Source organism: Mus caroli, chromosome 5, assembly GCF_900094665.2.
Source record: "Mus caroli chromosome 5, CAROLI_EIJ_v1.1, whole genome shotgun sequence".
NCBI classification, from domain to species: domain Eukaryota; kingdom Metazoa; phylum Chordata; class Mammalia; order Rodentia; family Muridae; genus Mus; species Mus caroli.
In genome coordinates this window covers 103,206,103-103,219,537 of record NC_034574.1, presented here as the reverse complement: position 1 = coordinate 103,219,537, position 13,435 = coordinate 103,206,103, and the positions used below count along the sequence as shown (strand labels likewise).

The window sequence follows — 13,435 nt, the reverse complement described above, 5'->3', positions numbered from 1 at the left end:
ACAAGGCAAAACAATGGCAGTTAATATGATCACAGTATACTGTATGTATGAATGTATCATAATGAAGACCCTACAAGTTAATGCCATCACAGTATGTTATGTGTATGGATGGGTTATCATGAAGTCCCATACTAGTACACATAACGAGGAAGAAAAGGGCTGAGGTTGAATGCATATCGCCCTGTGTTAGCAACTTGCTTTGTAAGCAGCCACTGTTCAGAGCTGTTTACAACCATTCTTATATGTGGGCAGTAGACACTTCTAAAACATTATTAACTGGGTAAAATACACAGGAGATGGAATGCTTTTCTAAGGTGTGAATTCGTTTTCATATTACCAATAAAGCAGCCGGCAAAACGTTTTTTATTATGAAATATTATAAACTTAGAGCACAGCAGGTACTCATATACTCAGCTTTGTCAAGCTGCAATGCTCTAAAATGTCATTCCCTGTGAGAGACAATAAAGAGGAATGCTGCAGGTCCCCTCTTCACAGAGACAACAACACAACCTTTCTCTGGAATGTATTACCTTTGTGCATGTCTTTATTTTGATGTAGCCACAAGCAAAGAAAACTACGTGGCAGGGTTGTTGTTATTATTATTGTTATCATCATCATCATTTCTGAGGCAAGGTCTCCTGATATGGTCTAAACTGTTCTGGAACCTCTATGTAGTCCAGATTGGCCTGCCTCTCAGCCTCCTGTATGCCACGATGACAGGTGTGCATTGCCAAACCCATCTCCTACACGGTAGTCTTGGCAAAATCTTGTCTGAAGCTCCTCTTGGTGCCTGTGATATAGTTCAACCCTTTCAACGTCTACATAGCATGTCTTCATCTATTTGTTTGTTTGTTTTTTCAAGACAGGGTTTCTCTGTGTAGCCCTGGCTGTCCTGGAACTCTCTTTGTAGACCAGGCTGTCCTCGAACTCAGAAATTTGCCTGCCTCTGCTTCCCGAGTGCTAGGATTAAAGGCGTGCGCCACCACACCCGGCTCTCTTCATCTCTTTTGCAGTGTAGGAGACTGAGCCCCAGGCTTTGTTCACACTAAGTGTTCTACAACTAATCTACATACAAGATTACTTCATCTTTCTGGAATTAGGGATTGAATTTAGGGCTTCCCAAATAAGCACTCCCAGCCCTTTGTTTCTATTTTGAGACAGTGTTGCTAAATTTTCTAAACAGGCCTCTCTAGCAGCTTTAGATTACAGACATGTACCTCCATACTTGGCTCTTGCAAGCCACCCATTTCTGGAAGATGGTATTTTCTTTCTTGTTTTTCCTTTTTGGTTTTTTGAAACAATGTTTTTCTGTGTAGTCATGGTTGTTCTAGAACTTGATTTGTAGACCAGGCTGGCCTTGAACTCAGAGATCCACCTGCCTTTGACTCAGCAAGAAGGATGCCATTTTTAAGACAGGTACTAAACATGATACAATGAGCATGTAAAGCTATGTGATACATGTGCCAAGTGGGAATTGGGGATGCAGCCCATCTAATATTCCCTGAGTCTGAACTTTAGTACCATATAAACCAAATATGATGACTCAAACCTTCATCCCAGAACTTGGGAGGTAGAGACAAGAGGATTAGGAGATCAAGGTGAGCCTTGGCTTCACAGAGTTTGAGACAAGCCTGAATTACTTTAGCCTGAGACTGAATTATTTTAGCCTGAGACTGAGGCTAAAAATTGAACAAAGACTGGCAAGATGGCTCAGCAAGTAAAGATGTCTATTGTTAAACCAGACAACCTATGTTCACTTTCTGGGACTCACACAGCAGAATCCACTTCTACATCTTCTGACCTCCACATGTGCACTGTGGAAAACATGTTTCTTCTCTACACACAAAATAGACTCTTCAGGTGTCATACTCCAGCTGCCTGGTCTACTTGTTCATCATATCTTTCCTTTGGGTTCTTTATCTAATTGATATGTTGAAATCTGTTATTTTATTCTCTATATGAATCTGTCAAATTGACTTTAGACCAAATTTCTTTAGGATACTGGCAATTTTTCCTTACAAAAATATTTGCCTTTTTTCCCCCTAAAGGGCTCTACAGGAAGGTGGGTATTAACATTTATCATGTACCCACTGCTGAGTAATAAACCACTCATCTTTCAGTGAGCTGAGATTACAATTTTTTTTTTTTTGGTTTTTTGAGACAGGGTTTCTCTGTATAGCCCTGGCTGTCCTGGAACTCACTTTGTAAACCAGGCTGGCCTCGAACTCAGAAATCCACCTGCCTCTGCCTCCCAAGTGCTGGGATTAAAGGCGTGCGCTACCACCGCCCGGCCGAGATTGCAATTATTGATGCTCATGTATCCTGTGATCTCACCTAGGGTGGATGGATCACTTGTGTAGATAGATGAGTAGCCTCCTCACTTACATACATGACCTCTCAGCTTCTAGGAGGCTAAATGTCCAACCTCGTAACTCTTTTTTTTTTTTTTAAAGACTTATTTATTTATTATATGTAAGTACACTGTAGCTGTCTTCAGACACTCCAGGAGAGGGCGCCAGATCTCGTTACAGATGGTTGTGAGCCACCATGTGGTTGCTGGGATTTGAACTCTGGACCTTNGGAAGAGCAGTCGGGTGCTCTTACCCACTGAGCCATCTCACCAGCCCCCCAACCTCGTAACTCTTGTTGACTGGGGTTGAGAAGTCTCATGTTTGTCTACCTATTCCATTGGTCACAGAATCACAAGCTGCCTAGTTACTAGGTAAGAGGTCAGATGTACCTTTCCGTGAGAGAATCAAGGTTATGTTAGGAAGTACCACGGTAGCCTTCAATTCCTGAAGGAATCGTAGATTTATCCTGCCTCTACCACTGGTTCTCAAGATTCCTGTTGGGATTACTTTGCATTTGAGGCTCTGTAATCCAAGTGTGACGAACCCTTCCTTTCCTGTGCACCAACCACAGAAGCCACATTTCCTCTTTAATTCATACTCGCATGGCAGGAAATAGAAGTTGGTCTAATGGAGTCCCCTGATGCTGTATCTGATACGTCCTAGGAGTTGAAACGTGTTTTCTTCTCACCTGTGATGGTGACGGAGAAGTGTTGGTGCTATTGGCATGTAAAGTAGCCTCTTGTAGGCCAGAGTACTACTTTACTCAGCTCTTCATAGAGCCACTCTCACCAACAAGTTGTTGTATGAGCAGCCCAGATCCTGTCCTTCCAAGATATCCACATCTATGTCCATGAAAAAGAAGCTGACTTCCTTCAAACTAAAGTTCTCCAGACTTACCATTCCTTTTCCAGGGTTCCACTTGGGCCTACAAGGCCTTCCTATGAACTGATATGCATGAGATAGAGGCCAGTTTTCCTTTTTCTTTCTAAGACAGGGTCACACCTGTAGTACTAGCTGGCCTTGTATTCACAGAGCTCCATCTGTGCCTGCCTCTAGAGTGTAGAGATTTAAAGACATCACTACCACACCAGGTAGTCTTCCTTCTTTCAACAGCCACCAAATCCACATTCTCCCTATGAAAACTCTAGTATAAGGATCTAGAGGCTGCACCACAGGTGTGGATTTGCAAAGCCAGTTTTCGCTTTTGTTTTTTAAGGCTAGAGAATGACTATGTAGCCAGCCCAGTTTGGCCTCAAACTCACTATAGTCCAGACTAACACTGAACTCATGAAACCTGTGCTTTAGTTTCCCAAATACTGGGCTTACAAGTGTATACCATCATACCTGTTACCTTGAACACTCCTTCAGGACACAGTCTCTTAAGTTGCCCAGGTTGTCTCAGCCTTTTGAGTACTGGGATTATAGGCACTCACCCATCTGCTCAACTCTTTAAAGAGGTCTTTACCTCTCAGTGACAGGAGACCCCTCTGGCTTTCGGGAGATGATATAGCGGCAGCTCAGTCCAGCATCTTTGACCATTTGGTCTCCCAGGAACTCAGCCAGGCGCTTTGCTGTACTGATGGACGTAGACTTCTGCTCCCCGTAATCTTCTAGCTTCCGAGACATGGAGCGGTTCTCCGAAATCAGCTCAAACAATTCAGAATCGGGCATATTAGCAGCCTAGAGAAAGAAACAACAGATGCCAGGAAGGTGAAGGTCATATTCACTTTGATTCTATAGGATTGTACCTATCTATTTCTTCCCTAGAAAGCTGAAGGCAGACTTTGGATTTCCAAAGGACAGAGTAATGTCAAAAAAAAAAAAAAAAAAAAAAAAAAAAAAAAAAAAGCTGGAGAGATGGCTACTCTTCCAGAAGTTCTGAGTTCAATTTCCAGTAACCTCATGGTGGCTCACAATCATCTTAATGGGGTCTGATGTCCTTTTCTGGCATGTCTGAAGAGAGCAATGGCATACTCATAAACATAAAATAAATAATCTTTAAAAAAAAAAACCAAACAAACAATAACAACAAAAAACCCAAAACCAAAACTAAAAAAAAAAACCCTTAAAAAAGCTACCCTAGGGCTGGAGAGATGGCTCAGTGGGTAAGAGCACCTGACTGTTCTTCTGAAGGTCCAAAATTCAAATCCCAGCTACCACATGGTGGCTCACAATCACCCGTAATGAGATCTTGACGCCTTCTTCTGGAGTGTCTGAAGATAGCTACAGTGTACTTACATGTAAGTAAGTAAGTAAGTAAGTAAGTAAGTAAGAAAGAAAGAAAGAAAGAAAGAAAGCAAGCAAACAAGCAAGCTACCCTAGCACCATTAGTCAGAGCCCTAGCACTGCATTAAAGTGTGTGTAGGATAGGGCAATGGCAAGATGGCCTAGTGGGTGAAAGTACCTATTGCCAAGGCTGACAGAGTCTTTTTTTTTTTTTTTATTTAAATTTGTGTGGAAGTGTTTTGTCTGAATGCATCTCTGTGCATCACTGTGTTCCTGGTGCCCATGGATGTCAGAAAAGGGTGTTAGATTGCTTGTGACTAAAATTACAGGCAATGTGAGGTGCCATGTAGGTGCTAGGACTCAAACCCAGGTGTCTTAACTAACGAGCCATCTCTCTAGCCCATGTGAACCTGGATTTGATCCTCCAGGACCCACATGATGTAAGAGGGCCATCTCCTACAAGCCGTCCTCTGACTTCCACATGTACCCTGTGTTACTCCAGTGTCTCCTACCCTCAAAATAAATGTCATTTGAAGAAAAGGCACACAAAACCTTACCTTTTATCTTATTAAGTTGTGCACAAACTTATCAAGAAATATGTTTGAGCAATAAGTGCCAAAGCCATACTGTGTGGGGAATAATTATGCCCAAGACAGAAGATAAGGTGACATCTGTCCAAAAGAACTGAATTTCATGTGACACTGGCTGGAACAATGGGATTCTTAAACTTCCTCACAGATGGAAATGTGCAGACAGATGGACTGGTAAGTGGCTACAAACATGTAACAATACAGAAATAGTCAAATATTCTGAGGCAGAACTAAAGGCACTCCTTCCTCTTCTTTCTTTAGTAATACTCAAGATAAATTATAAAAATGATGTGTGCAGCTGGATGTCCTGGCATGTACTTTTATTCCCAGCATTCAGGAGAAAGATAGAAGTCATCTCTATGATTTTAAAGTTATCCTAGTTTACATACAAATACCAGGACAGCCAGGGTGACACAGTAAGATTCCTATCTCGAAAAAACAAAAACAGAACCAGCACTTGGGAGGCAGAGGCAGGCAGATTTCTGAGTTCGAGGCTAGCCTGGTCTACAAAGTGAGTTCCAGGACAGCCAGGGCTACACAGAGAAACCCTGTCTCGAAAAACCAAAATTAAAAAAAAAAAGAAGGGGGATGGAGAGACACAGCTCAACAGTTATAGTTAAAAGCATTTGTTGCTCTTATAGAAGACCTGGTTCGGTTCCTAGAACCTACACAGCAGCTTACAACTGCCTTGTAATTCTATTTCCAGAAGATCTGATGCTGATCTCTGGCCTCTGAGGGCAGCACACATACACAGTGTATACAGATACATACAGTCAAAACAAACAAACAAACAAACAAAAAAGAAATTAAAACAATTAAAAAAAACCCCAAAGACTTCAAAAATCAAAGAAAATGATTTGGTAATTGGTTTTTTTTTTTTTTTTTTTTTTAAAAATTTTTTTTTTTTTTTTTTTAAAAATTTTTTTTTTTTTTTTTTGTAAGTACACTGTAGCTGTCTTCAGACACTCCAGAAGAGGGCGCCAGATCTCGTTACGGATGGTTGTTAGCCACCATGTGGTTGCTGGGATTTGAACTCTGGACCTTTGGAAGAGCAGTCAGGTGCTCTTACCCACTGAGCCATCTCACCAGCCCGATTTGGTAATTGTTAAGTGTTCCTCTGATGACTTGTTATTGCCATGCGGGCACTCTAAAAGCTAGGGAATTTTAGGGTACCAGAGCTAAGGAAGCTAGGGTTCAGCAAACTGATCCAGGTTCATCTGTTACCTGATTCTCCAGGAGCCTACTATGCAAGTCCAATTCCTTGACAGAAGCTCACTCCTGAGAACCAGCTGAGGAGGCAGGTGGAGCCTTACCTTGCTATAGAGCACATCTAGCCAGTAGTCAGCCACTTTGGCCACAGAGCCATACACTTCCTCCAATGTGCTGCCCTTGAGGAAGGCCTCAAAAACTGAGGACTGGAAGATTTTAATCAGCTGCAACTCCCCTCGGCGTTTCACCTCAAAACCTTTCAGTTCAGCCAAGGAACCATCTTCATTGAACACAGCATATCTGAAAAGCAAGGGAAACAACAGAAAAATGAACCTCAGGTGCTGGGTGCTTTCTGTCTCCTTCTGCTTATTTGCTTCACTGCCTGACCCTCTGGTCATCTCTGAGGCAGCAAGCAGCAACCTCTCTCAATGCTCGTCCCTTAGGTTGATGCTTTAGCAAACTGGAATGCATTGAGGGACCACCGCTCCTCACTTTGGCTTCAGGTCTATTTTCTTTCCTGAATCTTTAGTTTGTCCATCTACTGCATTTCCTTTCCAAAACATAAGGCTCTGGGATTCCTACCTTTTCTTCAGCTTCTTGCCTTCTTCCTTGGAGGCTGGAAGGATCATAGCAAGGTATGGTCCATCGACTTCAAAAAAGATACTGTTCTCAGAGTGGGTGACATAGGTGAGAGACGAAGGCTCTGTTAGTTCCTGGTACTGGTGGTTGGTAAAGCCTTCCTAAGAATCAATAACAGGAAAGGTAACCTCACTCCTATAGGCTCACAGCCAGGACCCACCTCTTCTCCTCAGGGAGTGGATAGGTCAGCAAATAAACTCTACCAGACAATGGACAAAATGGATAGCAGACTATAGAGGGTCTGACAGCAACACACCAAGACTCAATTGCAATTAACATATGCTCTATGTCTCTATATATGTAACCTGGGAAAGGAAAAAAAGAACACAAAAACACATCAAGAGTTGCCGGGGTTTTAGTAGAATAGAGAGAGCCTTGAAGAAATGCTTCATTCCAGGGCTAAGAGAGGGAAAATACAAGATAAAGATAAAGCTGGAGTATCTTAAACTTAAAACATCAAGTAAGAAAATGATCCAAACACAAGGTCTAAAAAGGAAACAGTGTATGTCCTTGTGGCCAGGAACAAATTGAGCAAGAAAAGGCATGAGGACCATACTGGATTATCCTCATAAGTATAAAAGATGCCCGAGAATCCATGTTGCTGTAAGTCAGTCAACGGACATGCAGGGCAATATAAATGAGAGTCAGATAACTAACCCTCATAGACTGCAATGAGCAAGCAGAAGGATGGGATAAGCAGCAACCTGCCATAAAGCTACTGTAGCACAGGAGACATGCAGTGTTGCACGTGACACTGCTGATGAGTGCGAACAGCAGGACTCAACAAAGGTCAAGGGACATTTCAAAGCGTGGTGGCCCTGACACGTGACTGTGGTGGCTCATCTAACACACGTTCAGATGTTCTTTGATACTCCTCCCTTCAGGGAGGACGGTCATTCTTGGGAGTGATTACTGAGGAAAGGACAGCATGTGAACAGAAACATGGGGAACCTCCCTGTGGAGGCACCTGGCTCATGTGGGCAACCTGGTGATGGAGCCAGTATCTCCAAAGATGAGGAAGTGATGATCAGGTATTACCCCCACGATGTTCCTCCAGGGACACTGTCGAGAGACTCTGTGTGGAAGCATCACCTGTCAATAAAAAGCTGGTGGCCTATTAGCTGAAGCAGGACTAGAAGGTGGGACACCTGGCAAAGAGAGAGAGATTCTTGGAGAGACAAGAGTGGGAGATTTCGCCCTTGACTTGGAGGAGATAAGACTAATGGAACCGAGGAGACGTAACTAGCCACGTGACAGACACAGACGTAGAATAGAGGGGTTATATAAGTTACAAGCTACTAAGGGAATAAGCCAAGGCTATGGCCTAGGCGATCTATTTATAAATAACAGAGTCTCAGAGTCGTTATTCTGGGAACAAAGAAGCTGGATATAAAAGCTTGTGGCTACAACAACCTTATAATGAGATCTCCAAATTGACAGCAGAAAACAAAATTTCAGATCAGCAAAGACCAAAGACTATCCAGGGTAAAGAGGACATAGTATGGGAACCTAGAAACTGGAGATTCCAAATACTATGTAACTTAGCCACAGGGTATGTCAACATGCATTTCTTCATTTTGATGACTGTATGCTTCAGGCAGACACTTTAAAAGCAGCCTGAAAGGTATAAAAGAGTTTTCTACAGTATCTGTACATGGTATATGTGCATGTGGAGGCCAGGTTGACACTGCATGCTTGCCTCAACTCTTCCTCACTTTGTTTTTTTTTTTTTTTTGGTTTTTCAAGACAGAGTTTCTCTGTGTAGTCCTGGAACTCAGAAATCCACCTGCCTCTACCTCCCAAGTACTGGGACTAAAGGCATGTGCCACCATGCCTGGCCTCACTTTGTTTTTTACAACAGGGTTTCCCATTGAACTTGAAGCTCATCAATTTGGTTAGGGTTGCTGGCCAATAAGGCCCAGGCATTTACCTTTCCTGGGTCCCCTCCCTCAACCTTTCCGGGTCCCCGACACAGCACTGGAACAAAGTGTATGCTGCTATGTCAGGATTTTACAAAGGTACTAGGGCATCCCAACTCAGGTTTCCATGTTTGTATGACAGGCACTTTACCAAGTCATAGCCCCACTCTTCTTTAGTACTCTTTGAGACTTTTGTATAAGTTTAAAATTGCTTTGAAATAAAAGTAATAGCAAAAGTATGGTTCTGTGAAAGTGAAAATACCTTTCTTTGCAAGTTGAATCTAACAGTCTTACCATGACAGCTGAGGAAAATAAGTAAAAGAATGTTACAGATGGGTGGTTTTTGTAGAGGGCCAAAGATATAGAACTGAGATTTTTTTCCAAATATCCACACTGGGGACAGGCCAGAGGTCAGAATTATATGTGTTTACTTGCTGCACGCCCACTCACCTTGACCATGATGTTCAACATGGCACCAGGATAGGAGATGGTCAGTTTGGGTTTCTTTGCATTGGTTGTCTTGATGACAAAATTTTCAGGAAAGCTATTGGGTAGGACGCACCATATTCCGTCCGTGTCCAATTCTAAAGGCCTCCTTCAAAGAAAGGAATAAAATTCACGGATACAGGGCAATGGCCCCAAGTCCTTAGAAGCCAGGTGTTAAATACTTCAAATATGACAACATCAAACCCACTTCTGTCTTCTCTGTCTTTATAACTACTTATCACTGCTCCTCCTGTGCCCCTGTGGCGCAAGCCCAACAGCCAACCTCAGGTCACACTCACCCGATCTGCTCAATCAGTTCTCTTGCTTGGGTGATGATGTTGGCTCCTGTAAAGCAGACGATACCAGCCATCTCCATGGAATACCAGCGAGCTCTGGAAAGGACAGACATAGTCTATGGTGAACAGGACTGACAGGAGGCTCCCTCCACAGGGAATCAAAGGAAGGAAGAGATCCCCAGGAGAGATTATAGAAGCAGTCAAACATATTTGAAGCAGGACAGAACTAAGGTGGAATTTGGCTTTGTCCTAGGGGAACTTCTATCCCTAGTTTAGGGTGGACAGTGTGGCTCATAAAGGGTTAACACGTCACCCATCAGTTCACAGTTTCATAGTCCTGGGACTCTCAATCCCACTCTACTCCATCCCATATCTTCTTCATTCTTGTCATAGCTCTTCCCAAATCCTACCCTCACCCACCTACTTCCAGAAACTTTTTTTTTTTTTTGGTTTTTCGAGACAGGGTTTCTTTGTGCAGTACTGGCTGTCCTGGAACTCACTCTGTAGACCAGGCTGGCCTCGAACACAGAAATCCACCTGCCTCTGCCTCCCAAGTGCTGGGATTAAAGGCATGCGCCACAAGCCCAGCTCCAGAAACTCTTAAAGTGCATATCCAGACAGCTGTCCCCAGCTTCCTGCCATCCACCTCATCCTCTGGGCTTGGACCTCTTCCCTGTCCCCTCTTCATTCTGACCCAGCAGCATTTAGCACATCCACTCTCACTAAAAATCAGCAAATACGGCTAGTTAAAAATGGGTCAGTGAGTAGATGCACTGTTACCAAGATTTATGATCTGAGTTAGACATGATGTACTAACATGGTAGGAGAGGGTTGACTTTGGAAAATTGTCCTCTGACCTCTGCATGAACACTGTACTGTAGTATGTGTGTGCCCACATCCATATCCAATTTTTAAAACCCCCAACATATAAACACAATCAAATACGACCTCCTCACAATCAACTCGTCAGTTTTCTTTCCTTTTCTAAGGAGCTACAGGTTGAAAGTATTCTCTTCTTTTATGTTCCTGAACATCCATTCTACTCATGTTTCCCTAGAGGACCCAACTAGCTTTGTCTAAGGCAGAGCCCAGGCCCTACTGGCCACACCACTCAAACCATGTCCTATTCTCTCTTCCTAGAACAGTCTCCACATTGGCTGTGAGACCTCAGTCCATCAGTCAAGTTCTATGCTGTTCACTGACCATTCCTCTGCGCACCCTTTAAATAAACTGATGGTATTAAACACCTTAAAAGCCTTTCTACTGCAGTGAGGATACAGTGATATAAACGTCAAAATAACCAGACTTATCTCCAGCCTACTGTGCTTCCACCAAGTGTCAATAGAAAGTAGTGTCTTTCTCAACACCTAGACCCAATTAAACCCATGTCACCACCAACATGGTGTGAGCAACAACATTCCCATTCATACCCATCATCTGCTTGCTCCATCAATAGCTGAACTGCTGCCCCCAAACCCCCACCTTCTTGCTTTTTTGCTGTCATGTCTTGCTCATTCCCTCCCTATTCATTTACTGCATGTGGCCCATACCCTTTGCGCATGACATAGCCGTAGAAGGAGTTCAGGATGCACTTGTGCGCCAGCTGCAGTGAATCGTAAAGGATCTCCATGTTCTTGCAGCGCTTCACCTCTGATGCATCGCCCACCTCTACAGCTGCCGAGAGCTTCTTCTTCCACACCTGGAAATATACTGGGGAGCCTAAGTACCTTCTAGCTGCTCCAATTTCAGTCCACAAAATCAACAAGCATAAATTTTCAATATTAAAAACTTTCATATCTGTACCTAGAGAGATGACTCAGTGTGTCTTGCAGAGGACCCGAGTTTGTTTTCCAGTATACACATTAGGGCTCACAACCATCTGTAACTCTAGTTCTAGGGGATCTGATGCCCTCTTCTGACCTCCATGGGCATCAGGTACACATACATATATGCATGCAAAACATTCAAACACATTAAAAACAACAGTAAAAAAAAGAAAAAAAGAAAAAAAAAAAGAAAAGAAAAGAACAACTTTCAAGGGCTAGAGAGATGGCTCAGCGGTTAAGAGCACTGACTGCTCTTCTGGAGTCCCTGAGTTCAATTCCCAGCAACCACACGGTGGCTCACAACCATCCGTAATGAGATCTGATGCCCTCTTCTGGAGTGTCTGAAGACAGCTACAGTGTACTCATACAAACAAAATAAATACATAAATTAAAAAACAAACAAACAGGGCTGGTGAGATGGCTCAGTCGGTAAGAGCACCCGACTGCTCTTCCGAAGGTCCAGAGTTCAAATCCCAGCAACCACATGGTGGCTCACAACCATCCGCAACGAGATTTAGCGCCCTCTTCTGGAGTGTCTGAAGACAGTTACAGTGTACTTACATATAATAAATAAATAAATCTTTAAAACAAACAAACAAACAAGACTTTGAAACCCAGAGAACTTGAAAAAGGATAATGAAGACCATGCCCTCTTTAGACTGACCACCTGTTAATAATACCGTAGCACACCTCCTTCATCCCACGTGTCACTGTTCCCCACAAAATGAGTACTTCTAGTCTACTAGGCCTCCCATCAATATCGTCATCTTGATTTAAAAACAAACCCAGCACAGGCCTTTAATCCCAGCATTTTTAAGGCAGAGGTAGGCAGATCTCTGACACCAGCCTAGTCTACAGAGCTAATTCTAAGAGAGCTGGGGCTACCCAGAGAAACCCTGTCTCAAAAACAAAGCAAAATAACATAAAAGAAACAAAGCCAGCCAACTATGGGCTGAGATCTATGAAACTAAAAGACAAAACAAATTCTTAAGTAATATTAAGGCCGGGCTGTGGTGGCACACGCCTTTAATCCCAGCACTTGGGTGGCAGAGGCAGGCTAATTTCTGAGTTTGAGGCCAGCCTGGTCTACAGAATGAGTTCCAGGACAGCCAGGGCTACACAGAGAAACCCTGTCTCGAAAAACCAAAAAAAAAAAAAAAAAGTAATATTAAGAACTTGGTCAGAGTAATGAGAGCCTGAATAACATGGAAAATAAAAGGCTTTGAAGAGAGCAGTGACAGCTGCATAACATATGCCACCCAAGTATACACATATAAATGTTAACTTCATGACATGACACCTCACCACTATAAAAGGAGAACCAATAATAGTGAGCAGAGTGATGGGGACTGTGCATCAGAACCATGCAGTGCAAGTGACCACAAGCGGGAATTTCACCAAAACTAGCCTCAAGGGATGTGCTCTCAGAATATAAACTAGCTGATAAAACATAAAACTTTCACTTTCTAGTAGGAAAAAAATTCAGGTAGCTCCTGGTAAAAGCATTATTTCTTATAGAACAGAAGAAACCATCTAAACCTCTCTACAAGGGAATAAGTTCTACACCAGGAGATAAAATATGTACATGAAAACATTTCCTGTGGGGCTAGAGATGGCTGTTCTTCCATACTACACAGGTTTGATTTCCAGCACCTATAGGGTGGCTCACAAATGTCTGTATATCCAGTTCCAGAGGATCTAACACACTCTTCTCATCTCCACAGATACTGAGCACACAAGGCACATAAGCATACATTCAGGCAAAACATCCATACAGATATAATAATAATAATAATGATATTTTATTTTATTTTATTTTTTTAAAGATTTATTTATTATATGTAAGTACACTGTAGCTGTCTTCAGACACTCCAGAAGAGGGCATCAGATCTC

General features: G+C 42.8%; 1 protein-coding gene across 1 annotated transcript in view; it reads right to left on the bottom strand.

Moving 5' to 3' along the window:
- Pole (DNA polymerase epsilon, catalytic subunit) overlaps positions 1–13,435 on the bottom strand; it is a 54,562-nt gene that overhangs the window by 26,638 nt on the left and 14,489 nt on the right. Inside the window, exons 21-26 of the mRNA XM_021162898.1 lie at positions 11,267–11,415; positions 9,720–9,812; positions 9,385–9,529; positions 6,959–7,116; positions 6,481–6,676; positions 3,817–4,031 (exon numbers count right to left, since the gene is read on the bottom strand). Of these exons, the coding sequence (XP_021018557.1) occupies positions 3,817–4,031; positions 6,481–6,676; positions 6,959–7,116; positions 9,385–9,529; positions 9,720–9,812; positions 11,267–11,415 (956 nt within the window). The remainder of the gene's footprint in view (positions 1–3,816; positions 4,032–6,480; positions 6,677–6,958; positions 7,117–9,384; positions 9,530–9,719; positions 9,813–11,266; positions 11,416–13,435) is intronic.